This window comes from Amblyomma mixtum, chromosome 1 (assembly GCF_055824585.1).
Source record: "Amblyomma mixtum isolate Tamu chromosome 1, ASM5582458v1, whole genome shotgun sequence".
In the NCBI taxonomy this organism is placed as follows: Eukaryota; Metazoa; Arthropoda; class Arachnida; order Ixodida; family Ixodidae; genus Amblyomma; species Amblyomma mixtum.
The window spans coordinates 62,195,851-62,217,492 of NC_143012.1; the positions used below are offsets into that span (position 1 = coordinate 62,195,851).

Genomic DNA, 21,642 nt, shown 5'->3' on the forward strand with positions numbered 1-21,642 from the left:
GGGAGACTGGGTTAGGGCGAGGTGTCCACATCTCGGTGGACACCTGAACCAGAGGAAAGACGCATAACTGCGTCCCCCCATTGGAACAGTGGACACCTCAACCATGCTTTACGCTAAGTGGCGGTAGTGAAAGTTGTGCGCCGCATGCGTTGGCATTGACAACGTTATGCCATAAACATGGCGCTGAAGCCATAGTCCGTCGGCGTTCATTGTGTTCATTGACGTTGGCGTTGTCAACGTTTTACACTCCGATTATTTTAAGCAAAGGGAGGCGTGGGCGCGCGGCGAGACACGCCAGCTGTAAGTAGTGACGTCACTCGCTCCTCGCGCATGCGCAGCACGGCTCAACAGGAGCGACGCGAAACTGCTCAACCTCGGCCAGTGTAGCTCACGCTATAAAATTTGATAAAAATTTTCTTTTAGTGCCATCCAGTGTCCCCATTTGGCAAGTACACGTTTTCTCCATATATCACCTCGCGCCATGTCATGCTTCTTGCCAGTGGGGTGGAACGTTAGAGATGCCCAGGTGGTCGAAATTAATACCGGAGACCCCTACTACAGCTCCTCTTTCTTTCTTTCTTTCTGCTTTCACTTCCTCCTTTATCCGTTCCCTTACGGTGCGGTTCGGGTGTCCACCGAAATATGTGAGAGCACTTACTTCGTCATTACCTTTCCTAAAAACCAATTTCGATTTTATTTAAGTCCAACCTTATATGTGCCCGATATAAAATTTGCCGTAAAAACAGGGTGCCATTGGATTATAACACTGCAAAGCTGCGCAAAATTGATTTATAAACCTTGCGTAAAACGAGGAAGTACATGCAATGAATTAAAGAGAAACGATAACTGTGCATTATATTTTTCAACCATACCTCCAACAGACCTCAAGCATGAAGCCATGTCTTGTTGTTCTGTTCAGAAGCCTGGCTTGTGGGTGCAGGTACCAAGTAGGGAAGAAAAGAGTATCTGTTCTCGCTTCGGCGAGCGCGGCTTCGGCCGCTTCTTTTTGAGCAGCGTCCGCTCCGGCGGACGCAGTTGTTGCTGCGACGCGCGTCTTTTCTTTCCTTTTTCTCTTTCCTCTGATCTTTTAACTCTCCTCTATCTGCACGTGGCAGCGGTGGTGGCTTGGCTCGAGCCAGTAGCAGGCCCGTGCAATTTCCTCTTCATCCTTCTCTCAGTCACAACAACAACAACAACAACAGGTACCAAGTAACTCCTACATCTATGAGCCAGTAGTAGGGTGCTTGTCGTAGAAGGAGCCTTTTTTTTTTCGAGAGCATGTTCGTCCAGTAAGGTCGAACAACAGGCCGAAGTGATGTTTGTATCCGTTAATAAAGTGGTGGGCACCCGGCGGCACGTCACTGAGAATCGAACTGGGTATCTGTTACAACCGGCGGCGTCGTCACTTCGGCGGTCGCGGTTGTTCGTTCAGTCTTTCCTCTCCCATCTTTCAACTCTCCTCTGTCTGCACCTGGCAGCGATTGTGGCTCAGCCTCAGCCAGTGGGCAGGCCCGTGCACTTTCCCTTTCATCCTTCCCACAGTCGCAACAACAACAACCACCAAGTAGCACTCGGCTCCATACGCTAGCACGGGAAGTGTTCGCGACGCTGATTATGATGAAAGCACTTGCATGTGTTTCGATGGCTAAGAACTTTATGCAATAAAAAAAATTCAGGAGGCGCTTAAGCTCACGTGCTGTGAAGGCGAACTCAATATGTCACCGTAAGAAAGGCGCGCCTCCAAACCGTGATTCCACAAACGCTGAACCCTCAGAAGTCCAAGTGAAACACTCATCCAGTCGATTTGGCAGATGCCGGGGCTAGTAACAATCTTTAACAATCTTTTCCTTCGTTTTCATTGTTATTTTAATAAACCACCACTACTACTACTACTACACTTGACTCAAATAGCGTTCGGGAGCTAGTCTTCAACCTGGGTTCATAACCAGTGGTTATGCGCTTGGTTGCTGACCCTAAAGACGCGGGTCCGATTCCGGTCGTGGAGGTCGAAGTTCGATGGAGGCGAAATACTCGAGGCCCGTGTACTGCGCGATGTCAGTGTACGTTAAAGAACCCCAGGTGGTCGAAATTTCCGGAGCCCTTCAGCCTGAGTCACTTTGGCACGTTAAACCCCCATAAACCCATATAACCAAAGGACTTCTGCTATATCCGACGAGCAATTGCATGACACTACCCGCAAGCGTGTACGAACAACGGTTACGTCAGAATGTTTGATACGATAATTGGTTTCCGAGGAAAGGAAATGGCGCAGTAACTGGTTCACATCTTAGTGAACACCGCAACCGCGCATTGGGAGGTGAAGAGTCTGAGAAGGGATACAATTGAAGGTGCATATATCATAGGGTCGAATCCCTGTAGCGAGATAGCCACCAACTTGAGTAGCACGTGTAGGCTATAACAAACGAAAAATGGTTTGACACCATCCGGAATGTTGTACGAAAAATAGTTGGTCACAATATAGGTACAAACTCGCGCCATACTGGGATCAGCCAGCAGGGGGTCTATATATATATATATGTATATATATATATATATATATATATATATATATATATATATATATATATATATATATATATATATATCGGTCTTCCGATCGAAACGTCGAGTTGAATAAATATGTTTCCTTTAACGAAGCGTATACTTCGCTATATATATATATATATATATATATATATATATAGCTTTAAGCGACAACATATTCAGTAATATAAATTGATCAACACCACAAAATAAATAAATAAATTAAAAACTCCCCTGCGCCCCTTGGTTTCTGTGGCTGTTGCCTTCTCTCATATATATATATATATATATATATATATATATATATATATGCCACCTCTGGCAGGTGGCATGTTACGCTGCTAAGCAGACTCCTCGACTTTTAAATGGCAGCCACCTTCCAAAGCGCTGTTAATAGTACTGACGCAAAGGGATTCAAGATATAGCCCAAACAACAAAGGCAATAATGGACAACCTTGGTGAACAGGCAGTTTGAGTGGTATAGGTTTGGTTGGCGTTTGATTAACAATTAGCCTTGTGTAGAACTCCTTATCGCACAGTGTTATGCCTGTGAGCAAAACGCCTCCAATATTTTCATGCAGTAAGACTGCAAACAGGAAATCATGACGAAATTTATGAAATGCCTTTGCAAGGTTAATCTGAATAAGAGCTACTTTGCCGGTCTCTTTGATACTGTCTGCAATACTGAACGCGGAATACGAATATGTGTTTGGATGCTGCGGCCTCTTATAACGCGGAGCTGATGCGAGTCTCCACAAAAACACGCTGCTCATCGTGAAGTCGAGGAAAGGTTTGGTTTGGTTTGGTTTGGTTTATGGGGTTTAACGTCCCAAAGCGACTAAGGCTATGAGAGACGCCGTAGTGGAGGGCTCCGGAAATTTCGACCACCTGGGAAAGACTTCGAGTAAGCAAATGATATCAGATCTCCCATTTTCGCCCTCACAACCCCCAAACAGCTTCCGATCATGGTTAAAGAAAGCCCCAAGAATCGCAGGAGCATCGTTGTATGTGCAAATTTCATACTGAATTTGCAATATTTCTTTTGCAAGAGCAGTCTGTCTTTCATTTCTCAGGGCTCGACGAGATGGTTGCTCATACAGAAGCCTACGGGACATAGACCTTATCAAAGCCGTCGGGTATCTTACGGTTTCTAACTGTTGAAGCTCTGCTTTTACAGTAGTGGTATCTTCTACATAGGCACCTGGGTTAATCGTCCATAACTCATGGAGCTCAGCTAAAGTACGGCCAAGCTCACGAAGATGATGTCTCTGGAAAAACGCGATTCTTGCTGAGGCTTCAATAGCCAAATGTTTTGTTTATTCTTTAAATAAGTCCTATTTTTGCAAAACTGAGAGATCAGTGCATGGCCAGCAGGTTCAATGATTTTATCTGAGAGTGGACGGCTAATCAACTTCACAGCTCCCATCGAAAATGGAGTGTGCGCCGACTGTACCTCCCTATCAGAAGAGTTCGATCCCGACCGCGGCGGTTGAATTTCTTTGGAGGAGAAATTCTAGAGGCCCGTGTACTTTGCGATGTCAGTGCACGTTAAAGAACCCCAGGTGGTCGAAATTTCCGGAGCCTTCCACTACGGCGTCTCTCATAGCCTTAGTCGTTTTGGGACGTTAAACCCCATAAACCAAACCAAACCAAACCTATCTGAAGAGACACCATGCAGTGATCACTTAAAAATATGGGCCGCATCCAGTAACCAAACACACTGGTTAACATGTTTGCTGAAACGTAAATCCTGTCAAGCCGAGCATTAGAGGAGTATTGAAAATGAGTAAAATGGATATTATGGCTGTCATCTTGTCCAACATCCTCTAGGTTGTATTTACATGCCAAATAAGTAATTAAAGCAGCACTAGGGTCATAACGCTCACTCAACACTGCTCGGCCGTGATCCCAACAAACACAATTGAAAGCACAAGACAGTATAATTTTACGATCCGTGCACAAATGGTCAACTAATGAAGGAAAAGGGGCTTAAAACGTAGTTCGTCACTGTACACCGCAACCGAACACGCCTCGTGTTGTTGTTGCTGTTGTTGGCCTCTAGAGGAAAGGCAGATACCCACAGTGGGGATTGGCCAAGATGCCCTGAACATTAGAAACAATTAAGATTGACGTGGGTGTTAAACTGCACTACACTCTCACGCTGTTCATTGCAGAGCGTTGTCTTCATCAACTTCCATCTACTTCGTTTCGCGGCACTGACTGCTGATCGTCGTCTTCTACGTAGGACAAATCCGTGCCTTCGCACTGATTCGAATGCAGTAAACTTTCTCTGCAGTTTTAAAGAAGAACCGCAACTACAGGAATTAATCACCTAGTCTATCCGCAAGTTATAAGAAAGTTTTACATTCAAAATTGTAACCAATGAAACCTGGCTGTGGTTCAACCCAGCTGAACCTGGAAGGACTAGCGAAAAGCTCGGCTACGCCTGGTCTTTGCCAGACAGCCACTTTTCATTTAGTCCCAGCGTTTATTTCGGTGCCTCTCTATTGTTGACATAGAAATTCTACCTTTCCTCCCAACTTGATTATTAAAGGAGGCTGAACCAGAATATGAGAAATTCTGCCTCCCGTAATAATCGTAATTCCCTGCTTGAGAGCGTATTCTGAATGTTCTCCACTATTTCCGACGGTTCACTTAGGATTAACTGGCGGCATGCACCAAACGAGCTCAGAATGCACTGTTATCGTGGAGTCAACCAAGGAAAGATGAATAGGGTGATACTCAGTTATACCAGGCTCCATCTCCCCGAACACATTGCTTTTCATGTTTTAACATGGTTTCGTAAGAACACATGGTTAATCGGGGAACGAGTGCTGCCATATGACGCGTGCCGGCGTTCTGGGCGAGCCGAGTGAGACGCGTGCTGGCGTTTCGTGTGGGCCGAATGCGGCGCGTGATGACGCGCCAAGTGACGTCAGCAGCGGCTCTACAAAAGCGAGCCCCTGCATGAGCGCCGCTGGAGAAAGCACCTCAGCTGTCGCCGAATAAAGTACTACGCAGCCTTCGTATCGCTTCTTCCTTGCCGGGACCCGCGAACACGACACCATAGCTTTCAGATCTCCCTTCCAGGTGGCGCCACTGACTGAAAGTTTTGGTTCCGTGTTCAGTACGTCGCGGTGATAAGGTAAGTTTTGGATTCAGCGGAACGTAGCTGAGTAGCAACAAGTTCGCTAACTCGTTTGATATCGCGTTTAAAAAGGAAAAAGGCTGCCCCTTTTAACATTTCTTACTGCCTTTTGACAGCAGCCCTGAAGAAAATGCAGACGGGAGGTGAAAGAAACCTAAAAGTGAAGACCCTGAAAGATGAACATGAAACCGCGTACCTTGTACCTGTCCACGTAGTCGACAATCTGCTCGAATCGCAAAGCGGGGCTCACTATCACGCAGGTGGAGCCGATGCAGGCGGCCACCATGGTGTAAACAAAGCCCGAGGCGTGAGTGACCGGGTTCCAGGCGAGGAGCACGTCCTCCTCGTTCGAGCTCAGGCATGCCCTGTTGAGGAAGACACGAGGTTTTGGTTTGGTTGGAAGACTGGAACACTGGCAAGGAGAATTTACTCAAAGGTCTTACATCTAAATGACTTGGAAGGGGAGATATGGTTTCCCTCGATTGGCGCTGAATCGGTTTAGGTGAAACCTGTTGCACCCGCAAGAATACGTTAAAGGTGCATTGAGAACAGCTCTAACGAATTCTTGTTCTCAGTAAATATTGATCTTTTATGGCTGTTGTGTGTACAAGTGACTTCTGGAAAAAGTTCAGTTGCGATTTTTAAACAAACTTGACCTTCTGTATTTTATCCGTTCCCTACCATGTAACAACCCGCAAAGGGCTTAAAGAACTATAATAAAAAAATCCCCATCATCAGCGCAAGGATTTTTCTTTGCCAGTCGTTATAATAATATGGTATATTCAATGCAGGCGTTATTAGGTAGAAAACATTGTGTCAGATCGCGTTTTTAAAAAGGTTTGCTTGCTTGCTTGGTTTGCTTATGGGGTTTAACGTCCCAAAGCGACTATGGCTATGAGAGACGCCGTAGTGGAGGGCTCCGGAAATTTCGACCACCTGGGGTTCTTTAACGTGCACTGACATCGCACAGTACACGGGCCTCGAATTTCTCCTCCAAAGAAATTCAACCGCGTTTTTAAAAAGGAGATCATCATTTAGCTTTACAGGCACCTAAGCTACGCAGAAAGATGAAAATGCAATTGACGACACCAGTGTTAGCTATTGAAATATTTATGAAATTTGGAACGCCGGTTATGGAAAGTTACTAACAAGGTTCCAGCAAAGTGCACGATTTTTCAGAGTTCGACCTAAAATAAATAACGATAATTGACTTTGGCTGGTCACCCGTATATTACGTCCAATACAAATGTGCGATGTTTCGTCGTGGTGGTGACACCGGATATAAAGAAGAAAACAAGCAATATTAACGCGTACAAGCGCATCTTTTTTGTTAGTTGGTTACCCTCGAGAATCGGAATTATGCTCAGTGTATAATGGTGTTTAAATTCAATATGTTCCGTTATAAAAACTATGGTAACAAAAAATAGCGAGATTCGGAAAAGCGCGCGATTGCAACAGCCAGTAGAGAATTGCACTGCCGGGCGGAGTGCGCAGACGAAAAATAACTGAGATTGCTTTGCAATAAGTCATTTCAAGGGACGAGATTAGGAGACCAACTTGGAAGTATGGAGGTTGGCGACGAAGCTGTAGTGCGATATCTCGACCCCTTTCGGCAGACCCGTGGTCCCCGAGGTGTAGCACAATGCTGCGACTGTCTCCTTGGGCACGATGCCGGTGAGCTCCTTGTAGTCGCTTCCGTCCAGCTCGCTGAAAGCGCTCACGCTCACGAATCCGCTGGTAGCCCCCATAACGAAGAGACCCTGTGAATTGAGCCAGAAGTAACATCCGGTTCGGTTGATGTCTATTTCTGTTTAGTCAACGTCACTTCCGGTCTGATGCCGTGACTTCCAGTCTTTGTCATGAATTATGACTTGCCACATGGAACATGTACACAGTTGGCACACACGGTCATGGCACCCCGAGAAAGCCTTAGGAGCAATGTGAAACGCCCGCATCGTTCGTTGACGTTCCTAAGTGGCACTCGGGGTAATACTACACATACTACGTTCGCGCTATGGACGAGGGTGGCGCTGGTGAACACTCTCAACATTCGGGTACACTACGCATAAATATTCCCGAAAGCAGACAACTGGACAGTCATCGCCGTAGCTGAGTTGGTAGAGTTGTGAAAAGAGAACTGCGCAAACACAGGACACAGGAACGTACAGTCTTTGTCAAAAGTAACCAGGCTGCATGGTTTGCTTCTAGCTCGAACAGTGGAGCCCTTACAGCTTCCCTGAAGCTGAAATGGTCGTTAAAAGTAAGGACTGGGTGTCTTCTTACCTTCCAACAACTTTTGGTCTTTAGGAAAGCCACAAGGACTCCACTATGCAAGCTAGAAACAAACCATGCAGCCTGGTTACTTTTGACAAAGACTGTACAACAACGTACAACACAACAATGTTCAACAAACTAGCCCGCAACAGCACCCTCGTCAACTGGTAGAGCACCGGACTCAAAAATCGCAGGTCGTGTGTTCGGATCCACCATCGGCATGTATTTTCTTCTCCTTTCGTATCAACTATCTTTAAACATTAACCCATTAGGGACCAAGAAAAATCTAGCAAACGGATTTTCTTCATTTTTAGCCCATAATACTCTCATATAAGGAAAAAGAGATTGCTGAAATTTCGTGACGATTGCTTTATTCCTTCCAGAGGTTACACAGGTGTACTTTTTATAGTACACTGGGTCTTCCCCATAGCACATGTGGCTACTTCACTGCATTCCTATTGGTGGCGTGAATTTTGTTATTATGTCTGCGATTTTTACGCAGGGTGATATAACACTTCTTGCAGGCCCTCATGAATATTTTCTGGCTATACTGGCACCGCAGTTATCCTACTTTGCACGGAAAGCTTTCTCCTTTTCAAAGAAGCATCAGATACGATTGAGCCAGAGTGTCTGCGAACCGCTGGTTACTGCATGTCAAGGTGTAGATAATAATGAGTAACGTTCTTACCAAAGCAAAATAGTCACCAGGCTCGTCTCTAGCAATTTGGCAGATTGTTCAGGCTTTCACAATTGCAAAGTTGAGCTTTGGTGTCAACAACCACTATCTCTTTTTGTCCCTGATGCTGATATACTGGCAGTAGATGGCTTGATGCGAAAGGTCAACACCTGCCATACCGCTGTTGTAAAAGGAAAGGTGTTTTGGCTTTTAAAAAATCTGTTTTTCTTGTGCTATAGGCAACCACCACTCTATACAAAACACGTAGGCTCACTGCTGTTATAGTTGCAACCCATAGTTACTATACTGTTGATCGTAGACTTCAATAAAAGCATGTAACCTATACCACTGAAGCAAGAATCGATGTTTCATGGCTGCTTATATTTCATCGCTTTCTTTGACCCGAGTGGACACTTCCTAAACCCGTTTTGGCGAACGGTTCCTCTAGCCCTAAATTACTCCCAGTGGAGCGTTACAAGAATGTCTTGAGAGGTAAAAAAATTACAAAAAAAAGATGAAATGGTCACTAAGCGTTGAAATCACCTCAGGTGACGACAAGACAACACGCGCTTCCAAAAGTTTCATTTCTGAACTGAAGTACTTTCCGCAGACGGTGTGAATGGCATAACAGTAACTGTCTGCTCTGCAGAACCTTCAGTTCTTATAACCAAACTTTATTACAACCAATTAAAATCATACCATCATCATACTCAAGACCGCTAGCGGCAAGTACAGCAGCCGCCGAGGCCTTGCTGAGCAGACAAAGTGATTTTTTCCGAAAAATTGGAAGGAACCATAAGATCTATGAACTGGAATAAATAGGCGCCGCTATGCACACAGGAAGACCCAGTGTACTATAGAAAGTACAGCAGTATATAAATAATCACAGAACAAAAAACGCCAAAGGTGCGGGACATTCAAAGCATCCGTTGTTTACTTTCGTCTTTCGTGCTGCTCTATACTTGAAACTAGCGTAATATGTACATAAATACGGCCGTGAGCAAATTATAAGCAAGCAACTACCGGTGCAGTTCGTGGGAAACAAACATGCTGAAGTTTCACCACGGAAAGCTGACATACTGAGCAGAGGAAGTGCGCCAAATTGGTTAAGGGGGGTTGGCCACACGGACAAAAGCATGCCCTACTTGAAAAGAAAATTTCAGTCTTTGGTGGTGAAATTATAAAAAAATTAACTGTACTTTTAAATGTACGCTGGGCGCTAATGGGTTAATTACCCTACTAAGCTCCTACTGATGAATACAACAAATTATAAAAAGAGCATCCCCTATGCTCCTTGATATCCTTGGTTGGTGGCTTAAGCCGCGTTTTATTTTCTGACGGCTTACGTTGCAACAACACTGGGCACCTGGTCCTAGCTTTTCCAAATACACCCCGCTTTTGCTACATTCAATCAAGCGGCCCCAACTTTTATTTTTTCTTCAAATCGCAACACTCGTAGTCTCGACCACAATAACCAAAGAATAAAAACGTTAACGTGTGAAAGGGCCACATACCTTGAGCGGTAGCCGCTCGTGAACACTGAGCACCTTGGCAGCGTTCTGTGGGTCCGTTAGCACATGGGTGGCATCACCGTCTTTCATTTGGTAATGGAGCTCATCTGTTCACACGGACAGAAAAGAAACAGGGGTCCTTCTTACTCCTTGCCTAAATCTGAGAAGTGGCGAGCGTGCTGCAGCAAGCGTAGAATATGAAAAAAGCGGTGTCAAGACTTTACAGAGGTTGATAATGTACCTGTTTTCAAAGAATCACGTGTAGAACGCATCGCTCAAGACGCTTTCAGCAGCAGCTAGGCCTAGCTCTCATTTTAGAGCGAAAGCTCTACTGCACCCATACTGAGCCTGAAGGTCATCTGGCTCTTAGATTTGACCTCTAACGGGAGGCACGCCGCATGTGCAAAATCGCGCGTGGCAGGTGCCTACATCTTGAAGACCACAAAATTTCAAAATAGTCTTTTTGAGTTAGAGGAGAGCTTTTTTCAGCATTTCGATGTCAGCGGTGTAGTACATCAGAACACAGCTAAGACATGCTAACTACCGGGCTGGTTACTAATATTGAATAGTTAACATTTTAACGATTACTTTTAGGCTTCTTAATTACTGAGAGGCGTGTAGCTCAGCGTCATTAATATTCATATACCTTTTTAGAATTTCTAAAACGAGGTTAGCATCGCCGCTGTGTCGAAACAAATTTTGGCTATTTCGACGAGTCAAATGTACTGGAGAGGTTGCTTTGCCTGAAAGCTCCTCGAAAGCGCATATATTTAAGTGTGATTTAGCCACAATTCTTGTGGTCACAGCGTCGAGTGAACTGCGTTTCTGAACTTCTAAAAAATGATGTGGAAATAGCGCACAGTGGGCTACACACCTCTCAGTAATTAAGGAATTAAGGAGCCTAAAGGTAATAGTTCAGAAGTTGACTATTCAGTATTAGTTAACCAGCCAGGTGGTTAGCACTTCTTGGCTGTGTTCTGTTGGGCTACTCTGCTAACAATGCTATACCGAAAAAGCGCTCTTTTAACTAAAAAAAAAACCCCTATATTTAAACATCTTTTACAGTCTTCCCTGAAACACCCTGTATATTGCAACTATAGTATAGGCGAGGGTCATCTCACTCACGTTCCGTGAGGGACGTCTTGGCGAGCACGACCGTTGCGCCGGCGAACACAAGGCCGTACATGGCGACGAAGTTCTCCACGCAGTTGCCGAGGTGGACGCAAACGCGGTCACCGGGACCGAGGCCATGCTGCTGGAAGCCCACAGCGAAGCGTTTTATCCGGTCGAAGAACTGCTGCCGGGTCAGGCGCAAGGAGTCGTCGACCTGTAAGAAGAGAAAGGACAACAGCGTCTAGGAAAGGACATGAGACGTGGTTCAGACATCTTAACGGCACCCGCATCTAAGAAGAAGGATGTTCGCATGGCGATAACCGTGTGAGGAACTGGCAGCATTTACGGGGCCTAGTCCTAGCAACAAGCTTTCACTAGCTTGAACTGCGCAGGAGTGCAAGACCGCTTAGAAAGGTAGAAGACGATGCGCCAGCTGTCGGTGGCTCCGCACTATAAATTCTAGCTCTAAGTCCCAAAATTATCAAAATATTCCACTCCTTGTACATGAGTGTTTTTGTAACCGCAATGCACCCTGGCCAATCCCCCGCGGTGGGTATGTGCTATCAAGACTGAGGAAATCATCGTCATCATCATCATCTTGGAAAAGCGACAGGGGCTGAAGACGCATGCTACCATAGCCCGCAAAGCTGCTGGATTACGCAGGTGGTCCGAAAAAAAAAACATGATCCCGTGTTTGCTTTCACAAAGCTTTTGAGAACAGTCTTTGCCAGAAATATACAGCCAATGGAGTGGCTTCCAAGCCTTGTAGCCGGGTTCTTAGGCTGATTTGACAGTCCTAAGCTTGGGAGGGTTGAGGATTGATGTTCCTCCCGCCTACGTGAGATTAAGTTCCCTGAGTACGGAAGAGGAGCCGCGCTAGAGGGCTCAGAAGCCGACACCATGGGCTGCATACTTTTGACAGAGGCTGTACATGCACGATAACCTGTTGGTTCCCAACAATCATGTGGAAGACTGCGGACAAGGGGACTGCATGAAAATTTGCCGGAGAAAAAAAGAGAAGGCTTCGAGCAAAACACTTTGAAACGAATATTGTTTCTTAAGTTAGCAGTCGTATCAAGATATATAGATAAATGCTCAAATTTATTCTTATTGCCACTCATGCCGCGTCAATGAATATGCCAGGTTTTGAGCGCTTTTTAAACAAACGTGTTGTGTGCCATACCTCTCAAGAGGCAGAAAGCGAGAATAACTCATATTGCAATTTCTTTCCACCCACTCATCGTTTAGCTGAACTGCGATTTTCACACGTGTGCTCATGTTGCACGCAGGCTATCGGGTCTCAAAAGAGCCGAGAAACCAAAAATTTTAAATCATTATTTTTTGGATTAATGCAGAGGACGTTCAGCACGAAACGCAAGATGCGCTCTACTTGTGTAAGTAATATCTTTCCTGTTCCAGCGGTTGTACCTTTAATTCATAATTTTCCTTCAGCTCTAAACACGAGCATATTTCAAGACTAAGCCTACGATAAACCAATTGAGGCAGCGATTTCTTAACACACTGTGACATAAACATTTAAACAGTGCCTTGAATGTTTTTCACTTGTAAATATTGATTTTGTGGTGTTTTATGTTGTTGTTCCTTTTTAATTAATCATGTACAAGCATTTCTGATTGCATATTTCCAATACTAATTATTTGTCTAGCTGCTTGCTATGTATTGCGTGCCCTCATGTATGAACGTACCAGTTCTGTTTGATTTTTTTTTCTTTTTGTTTTCCTCATGTTTGCATCGTTACGGTGCCCTACCTTGCCGTGGTCTCTTGGGCCCAGTCAAGCTGCCTCGCGCAGCTTTTTGCCCAAGAGTTGCTACCACGTATGCGGTGAAATAAAATAAATTGAATTGAATTGCTTATGCAGTGAGATAACGACTAGAGCGCCATTGAATGTGAGCGCCCGCTTGAGAAACGCTTGATCGTCGCAGGTTGTTGGCCCTGCCAAGGATTTGCGTTTCTAGCTCATCGTATCTGCTAGCTGCGCTGTGACCAAAACTTGGTTTTAAATATTTTCGTCCAAAAGCATCTACGGTGACTATTTGCTTTAATTAAAATTGCCTAATTTTTTGTCCACAAGCAACCCCAACGATTGCGGCCGGGCGCCTGCAGCATTCCTTGGCAGACCGGGTCAGACTGTCTGTCATTGGTGCATACCGCTCATTGAATGTGCGTCCTGAAATGTAAAGAATCGTTGCTGAAATCTGCGAATTCGCCTTCCGTCACACACACGAACTATGTGACTCTGGTCTACACATCGCATAAGAGGGCGTACGTCGACTGAAACTTACAATCCGGCGAATGTTTACCGCTAGTGAGTGTGGAATTGTGAACATATGAAATGTAGTCGCTCGTTTCGCTTATCTGTGGTACTGATAATTAAGGTCGAAGCAAACGCAGCTACTCCGATCATTGCCTAAGCGATCAGCCCACCGACCTCCAACGACTAGCTTCGCCGTTCATATTACGCCAGTCTGCTGCGCTGCGACGTCAATACTATTACCTGCAGTCGTTAAAAAGTTCATAGGTCCTTAACTATCACACTATATATGCGCCTTGATCTCGAGAAAGAGCACTGAGGGTTCGTTTGGAGCTGAATTAAAATACGTTTTTCTGTTGCGAACAAAACTTGGCCGTGGGTGACTTTACATGCAGAGGAAATCCACAGCAGGCAGTTCATAGCCTCAAAATTTTAGTCTCAGCCCCTTTCCAGGGGAGAACAAACACATCGCTTTCTACACTGTTGTGAATAAAATGGAAGTTTTACACAAAAATAAACAACTCGCTCAAGTGTGTTTCACTGCCTAACACGTTTTTAAAGCCTAAACCAAGCAGTTGCTGGTGATCGGTCGATGTAAACAGGAATCTTCCATGGCACAGGGGCCTAATTATGGAATTACTCTAGAAGGAAATGGCCGCTTCCCGTACTTGGATGTCAACGAAAAGAAGGCTGGAACAGGAAATAATTAGCCATCATAAACGGTCATAATTTTCCTAATGGCCGGCTTAGCGTTAAACTTCAACCAGGTCGAACCAGACGTTCGCAAAGAGCTGGTGCGGGTGGCTTAGTAGAAGTTTGAAACTATATAGGCGACTGCTTGGAATATGTAGTACTCCCCACTATATGCCGCTACTCTGAGTTTAAGCTCTACGACGTCTCTCAGTAAGAGCACCCATGAATAGAATGCACTTATGCATCCCTCTCCCCCTCGGTATGGCTCATAGGATTCGGCACTGGACTGCGTAACCCAAGATCGCAGGCTAAAATTCCGCGTACGGCGGCCGCATTTCAATGAAAGTGAAATGCTAACGATACGCCTGTTCTTAACGAAGTAATTTGCGTTAAGAAACCCCGATGAGCTGAAATTAATTCGGAGGCCTCAACTACGGCGTCCCTCACAGTCCACGTGGCGCGTCGGGACGATAAACCGCAAATACACCGTAGGCATACAGACACTCACCACAGCAATCTTTTCCGGCGAATTCTCCAAACATGTCTTCACCGCTGTGTATATAGACACCGAAGGAATACTGCACCTCGGATAGGGTGAATACAGGATCCGGTCTTGTATGACAGCCTTCATCGTGAGCGAAAGCAGGAGTAGTGGACAGCTGCAAACGATCGTCCGTCGGTTCTTTATCGCCCTGTTTACAGTCGATTCGCTGCAGACGCATGCGGGCACAACGACCGAAGTAGATGCCTGGCTTCACGTCAAGATAAGAGCAATTCTTAAGAGGTTGCCTCGTGCATTTTACGCTGATTTAGTCAGTTTCAATAGCACGTGGACAAGATGAGCGAACCAGAGCGGGAGAACAGCAGGGCTGGATTTCCATAGGCAACGCGAATGCGCAAAAACCATCTCCTTTTTGTAATTTTATGCTTTACAGAAAAAAGGTGCTCGATCGACGCTGCTTTCCATGCGCCGTATTCCATGAACTGGTATGAAAGCGGCTCCCTCTGCAACTTGTCCTGCAAAGCGCATTAGGTCGCTATCAGCGGAAGAGGTACAAATATGTACTAGCAAATGGATTGACTATTAGCACAGATAAGTACTACTATCTACTGCTAGTTTGATATTTTACCATGAAAAACGTTTAAACGCCCACGATGCCTATTTAACTGAAAAAAAATGGCTACAGAGGCCCCCACCCAGCGCGAACGACGAGAAAATAGAGATTGACCGTCTGCATAAATGGCAATTAGACTAACCAGCCGCTGCTGCGGTTCATGGAAATAATAACGCATTATAGCGACAACCACCGCCTTTTCCCGGCCCCTGCAAAGGGGCTGAGTAAGACGGAGGAGCGAACTTTAGGGGGCCTGCAGACAGGTACTCTACTCTGTCCTGCAATCACAAAACATTACTATCCTAACACGGATGGGCGATGCCCGCACTGTGGGGAGACCTGTGATATCTTCCACATGGTGTGGGCATGTACTCAAAATCCCCACCTCCCCCCTTCCCCTACCCCTTCCCGAGAGGCATGGGAGACTGCCCTCCTCAATTGCTCCTCGCTTGAGTCCCAAAGGGCTCTGGTGAAGCGGGCGAGAGATGGGGCCTCGTCATGCGGTGTCCCGGACTAGGGACGCCGACCATGTAGCGGGGCCACTCTGTGGCCCCCAAACTCTATTTAATTAGATAAAAGTTTTCACCACCACCCCGTTACGCTATCCCGTCATGAACTTAAGGCGGAGCTGAGGTATATCCTTTCTTCTGCATTTTATGGTATTTGACTGTGATATTTTGTGCTCACCCCTGCTTGGAGTCAAAGCGACTCTGCAGTATTAATAAATAAATAACAAAGTAAATAAATAGAAAGGTATGAAAATTAAGCTGCCACTCTTGCGAGTGCGGAAGGCACATCGAAAGGCGTTGCCTATGAACGTACACGCAGGTCTTGCTAACGTTGGTTACAAGCGCGACGTCACAGAAGGCCCCTTCTGAAAAAAAAAAAATATTAGAAAAAATAAACACATGAAAGCGTTTATAACTTCAAGCTTGAAGTATATGAGGTACTTCAAGTGTACTTTGATTGAAGTTCACACAAGAAATTCTGAAGCCATTTGTTTTTTCAGTAAAATAGGCATCGTGGGCGTTTAAACGTTTTTCGTGGTAAAATATCAAACTAACAGTAGATAGTAGTACTTATCTATACTAATAATCAATCCATTTGCTAGTACATATTTGTACCTCTTCCGCTGATAGCGACTTAATGCGCTATGCAGGGTAGTACAAGTTGGAGAGGGAGCCGCTTTCATACCAGTTCATGCAATACGGCGCATGGAAAGCAGCGCCAATCGAGCACCTTTTTTCTGTAAAGCATAAAATTACGAAAAGAAGGCGGTTTTTGCGCATTCGCATTGCCTATGGAAATCCAGCCGTGCTGTTCTCCCGCTCTGGTTCACTCATCTTTCCACGTGCCATCGAAACTGACTAAATCAGCGTGGAATGCACGGGGCAACCTCTTAAGAAGCGCTCTTATCTTGACGTGAAGCCAGACATCGACTTCGGCTGTTGTGCCGCATGCGTCCGCAGTGAATCGACTGTAAACAGGGCGATAAAGAACCGACGGACGATCGTTTGCAGCTGTCCACTACCCCTGATTTGGCTCACGATGAAGGCCATCATACAAGACCAGATCCTGTATTCACCCTATCCGAAATGCAGTATTCCTTCGGTGTCTATATACACAGCGGTGAAGACATGCTTGGAGAATTCGCCGGAAAAGATTGCTGTGGTGGGTGTCTGCATGCGTACGGTGCATTTGCGGTTTATCGTCCCGACGCGACACGTGGGCTGTGAGGGACGCCGTAGTTGAGGCCTACGGATTAATTGCAGTTCATTAGGGTTCCTTAACGCAAAATACTTGGCTAAAAACGAGCGTATCTGAAGCATTTCATTTCACTGAAGTGCCGCCTCCGTACCCGGAATTTTAACCTGCGATCTTGGGTTACGCAGTCGAATACCGAATCCTATGAACCATCGCAACGGGGGAAAGGGGTGAGTATTAATAAATGCATTCCATGCATGGGTGTTATTACTGATCGACATCGTACAGTTTAAACTCAGAGTAGCGGCATATAGTGGGGAGTACTGCATATTTCAAGCAGTCGCCTATATAGCGCAACAACCTGCTACCACGTGGTCGCCGCACGAGTTTCAAACTTCTAATAGGCCACCCGCACCAGCTCTTCTGCGAACGTCTGGTTCGACCTGGTTTAAGTTTAACGCTAAGACGGCCATTAGAAAAATTATAACCGTTCATGATAGCGAATTATTTTCTGTTCAAGCCCTCTTTTTGTTGACATCAAAGTACGGGAAGCGACCATTTCCTTCTACAGTATTTCCGTAATTATGCCTCTGTGTCATGGAAGATTCCTGTTTACATCGACAGATCACAAGCAACTGTTTGGTTTAGGCTTTAAAAACATGTTAGGCAGTGAAACACACCTGAGCGAGTTAAGTTTATTTTTGTACAAAACGTCTATTTTATTCACAACAGTGTAAAAAGCGATGTGTTGGGAACCAACACATCGCTTTTTTGTTCGGAACCAACACATTATCATGCATGTACAGTCTCTGTCAAAAGTATACAGCCCATGGTGTCTGCTTCTGAGCCCTCTAGCGCGACTCCTCTTGCATACTCAGGGGCCCTAATCTCACAAAGGCGGGCGGCACCTCAGTCCCCAACCTTCCCAAGCTTAGCACTGTCAAATATGCTAAAGCGCTCCGCTACACGGCTTGGAAGCAACTCCCTTGGCCTGTATATTTTTGACAAAGACTGTTAATACAGTCAAAAGCTTTGGGAAAGCAAACACGGGATGATGTGTTTTTTTTTTTCGGACTGTATGTGCAATCTAGCAGCTTTGCGGGCTATGCTCGCATGCGTTCTCAGCTCTTACCGTTTTTCCAAGAGCCACCCCCTGCTAGCGCATCGTCTGCTACCTTTCTAGGCGATCTTGCACTCCTGAGCCGTTCAAGCTAGTGAAAGCTTGTTGATAGGACTAGGCCCCGTAAATGCTGCTAGTTCCTCATAAGGTTATCGCCATGCGAACATCCTTCTTCTTAGATGCAGGTGCCGTTAAGATGTCTGAACCACGCCTCATGTTATCACTATGCGAACATCCTTCTTAGATGAGGTTGCCGTTAAGATGCCTCAACCACAGCTGATGGACGCTGTTGTCCTTTACCTTCTTGCAGGTCGACGACTCCTTGCGCCTGACCCGGCAGCAGTTCTTCGACCGGATAAAACGCTTTGCGGTGGGCTTCCAGAAGCACGGCCTCGGTCCCGGTGACCGCGTTTGCGTCCACCTCGGCAACTGTGTGGAGAACTTCGTCGCCATGTACGGCCTTGTGTTCGCCGGCGCAACGGTCGTGCTTGCCAAGACGTCCCTCACGGAACGTGAGTGAGATGACCCTCGCCTATACCATACGCTATATATGGTGTTTTAGCGAAGACTGTACACAGTTTTTGTTTTTAGTTTGATGAGCGCGTTTTTCGGTATAGCACTGTCAGCGGCGTAGTAGATCAGAACGCAGCTGAGAAGTGCTAACTACCAGGCTGGTTAACTAATACTGAACAGTCAAGTGTTGAACTACAACTTTTAGGCTCCTTTATTATTGAGACGCGTGTAGCCCACCGTCAGCTATTTCTACATCAGTTTTTAGAAGTTCAAAAACGCGGTTACCTCGGCGCTGTGACCCAATGAAATTTGGCTAAATCGCACTAAAATATATGCGCATTCGAGGAGCTTTCAGGCAAAGCAACCTCTCCAGTGCACTTGACTGGTCGAAATAGCCAAAATTTGTTTCGACACAGCGTCGATGGTAACCTCGTTTTCGAAATTCTGAAAACTGATATGGATATTATGTATGGTGAGCTACACGCCTCGCAATAATTAAGGATCCTAAAGGTAACAGTTAAAAAGTTAACTATTTAATATTAGTTAACCAGCCTGCTAGTGAGCGCGTCTTGTATTCTGATGTACTGCACCGCTGACAACGAAATGCTGAAAAAAGCTCTCTTCTAACTGAAAAAGTTTATTTTTTTTATTGTTGTGCTCTTCAAGATGGAGGCACCTGCCACGCGCGATTTCGCACATGCGGCGCGCCTCCCGTTAGAGGTCAAATCTAAGAGCCAGATGACCTTCAGGCTCAGCATGGGTGCAGTAGAGCTTTCGCTCTAAAATGAGAGCTAGGCCTAGCTGCTCCTGAATGCGCTTTCAGCGATGCGTTCGATATATGATTCTTTGAAAATCGGTACATTATCAACGGCTGTAAAGCTTTGGCACTTGGTTTCTTTCATATTCTGCATTTACCGCAGCACGTTCGCCACTTGTTAGGTTTAGGCAAGAAGTAAGAAAGACCCTTGTTTCTTTTCTGTTCGTCTAAACAGATGAGCTCTATTACCAAATGAAAGACGGTGATGCCACCCATGTGCTAACGGACCCACAGAACGCTGCCAAGGTGCTCAGTGTTTCACGAGCGGCTGCCGCTCAAGGTATGTGGCCCTTTCACACGTTTACGTTTGTCATCCATGGTTATTGTGGTCGAGGCTACAAGTGTTGCGATTTGCATGAAGAAAGAAAAGGTGGGGCGGCTTGATTGAATGCAACAAACGCGGCGTGCATTTGTAAAAGCTAGGACCAAGTGTCCGGTGCTGTTGCGACGTAAGCCGTCAGATGATGATGATATCAACTTTATTTTCCGCCAGATAAGGAAGCCCGCTACTCCCGGTCCCCGGCACGCAGGCCTTGGTGACGGGGGCCGGGACCTCCGCGATTAGAAGCAGGCGAAGAGGTCTTGATTCCTCGCGGCTTCTTCCGCCAGGCGCATGGCTTGTTACTGTGAAGCAGACGACTCGCTCCGCAGCAGGGCATCCCAGGTTTCTCTAGAGGGACCCTCGACCACATTATCTGGGAATGCGATAGCTCCCCAGGGGCTAACGAAAACGTAAGCCGTCAGAAAATAATACATGACGGAAGCCAGCAATCAAAGAAATCAAGGAGCACGGGTGATGCTCTGTCTGTAATTTGTGGTATTCATCAATGGGAGCGCAGTAGGGTAATTAATGTTTAAAGATAATTCATAAAAACGGAGAAGAAAAAACACATGCCGATGGTGGATCCGAACACAACACCTCCGATTTTTGCGTCCGGTGATGCGCTACGGCGACGGCTGTCCAGTTGTCTGCTTTCGGGAATATTTATGCGTAGTGTACCCGAACCTTGAGAGTGTTCACCAGCGCCACCGTCATCCATAGCGCGGACGTACTACGTCTAGTATTGCCGCGAGTGACCCGTGGAACATGACCAAACGATGCGGGCGTTTTGCATTGCTCTCGAGGCTTTTCTGAGGGTTCCATGACCCTATGTGCAAACTGTGTGTTTAATATGGCCAGTCATAATTCGTGACAAAGACGTTAAAGTGACATTAACTAAGCAAAAATTGACGTCAACCAAACCGGATGTTACGCTAAAGACCAGTAGTGACGTTGAATCAACTGAAAGTGGCGTCGCCTTACCGGAAGTTCGTCGCGCAGCGGCGCTAAGTGGCGCTCGGTTGTCGCAAAACACATGTAATAATATTCAGGTCTACCCAAATATTTTCCTGATACATATTAAAACATACGTTACACGCCGATCATAATGCAGCCCTACGATGCTATGAGAATTAAGGCGGCCTTTATACTACCTATCCTTTTGTCTTCACAGCGCTGGACATTCTGTCCATAAGAATTGCCTTCAAATGATAATACAAAACATTGCGAGTGCTTTTTGCTTAAACCAGAATAGGACCGGGTATCACTGCCAGATATTCAACGCCGTGAGCAAGGTTTTATCCGCTCATCGCAAAAACGGCTGAGACTAAAGAGAACCAACCTCCTTCGCAGTGTGCGCTGTTTGTACTTCAAGTATTGATACAGTTCAAGTTACGCCACGTAGTCTTGGTATACGCATTTACCATGCTTCATTCGCAGGCATGCTGGCATATGGCGCATTACAGGATTGAAATGAAACTGCTGGCTTACTTCTGGCTCCATTCGCAGGGTCTCTTTGTTATGGGAGCTACCAGCGGATTCGTAAGCGTTAGCGCTTTCAGCGAGCTGGACGGAAGCGACTACAAGGAGCTCACCGGCATCGTGCCCACGGAGACGGTCGCCGCGCTGTGCTACACCTCGGGGACCACGGGCCTGCCGAAAGGGGTCGAGATATCGCACTACAGCTTCGTCGCCAACCGACACACTTCCAAGTGGGTCTTCAGCAGTCGGTCCACTGAAAGGACTTATTGCAAAGCAATCTCAGTTATTTCTCGTCTGCGTTACTCCGCCCACGCCCTGCCTTTCTCTACTGTCTGCCGCA

General features: G+C 46.0%; 1 protein-coding gene and 1 pseudogene across 2 annotated transcripts in view; one reads left to right on the forward strand and one right to left on the reverse strand.

Moving 5' to 3' along the window:
* LOC149366467 (luciferin 4-monooxygenase-like) overlaps positions 1 to 21,642 on the reverse strand; it is a 32,818-nt gene that overhangs the window by 10,277 nt on the left and 899 nt on the right. The window contains exons 1-5 of one of the 2 annotated variants that reach the window (XM_089550898.1): positions 14,741 to 14,901; positions 11,279 to 11,480; positions 10,157 to 10,260; positions 7,250 to 7,452; positions 5,889 to 6,057 (exon numbers count right to left, since the gene is read on the reverse strand). In XM_089550898.1, coding sequence (XP_089407024.1) covers positions 5,889 to 6,057; positions 7,250 to 7,452; positions 10,157 to 10,260; positions 11,279 to 11,480; positions 14,741 to 14,863 — 801 coding nt within the window. In that variant the 5' untranslated portion in view covers positions 14,864 to 14,901. Of the gene's footprint in view, positions 1 to 5,888; positions 6,058 to 7,249; positions 7,453 to 10,156; positions 10,261 to 11,278; positions 11,481 to 14,740; positions 14,902 to 21,642 lie in introns of those variants that run through there. The other variant, XM_089550902.1, reaches the window with a different exon arrangement.
* LOC149366468 (luciferin 4-monooxygenase-like) overlaps positions 16,896 to 21,642 on the forward strand; it is a 55,954-nt pseudogene continuing 51,207 nt past the window's right edge.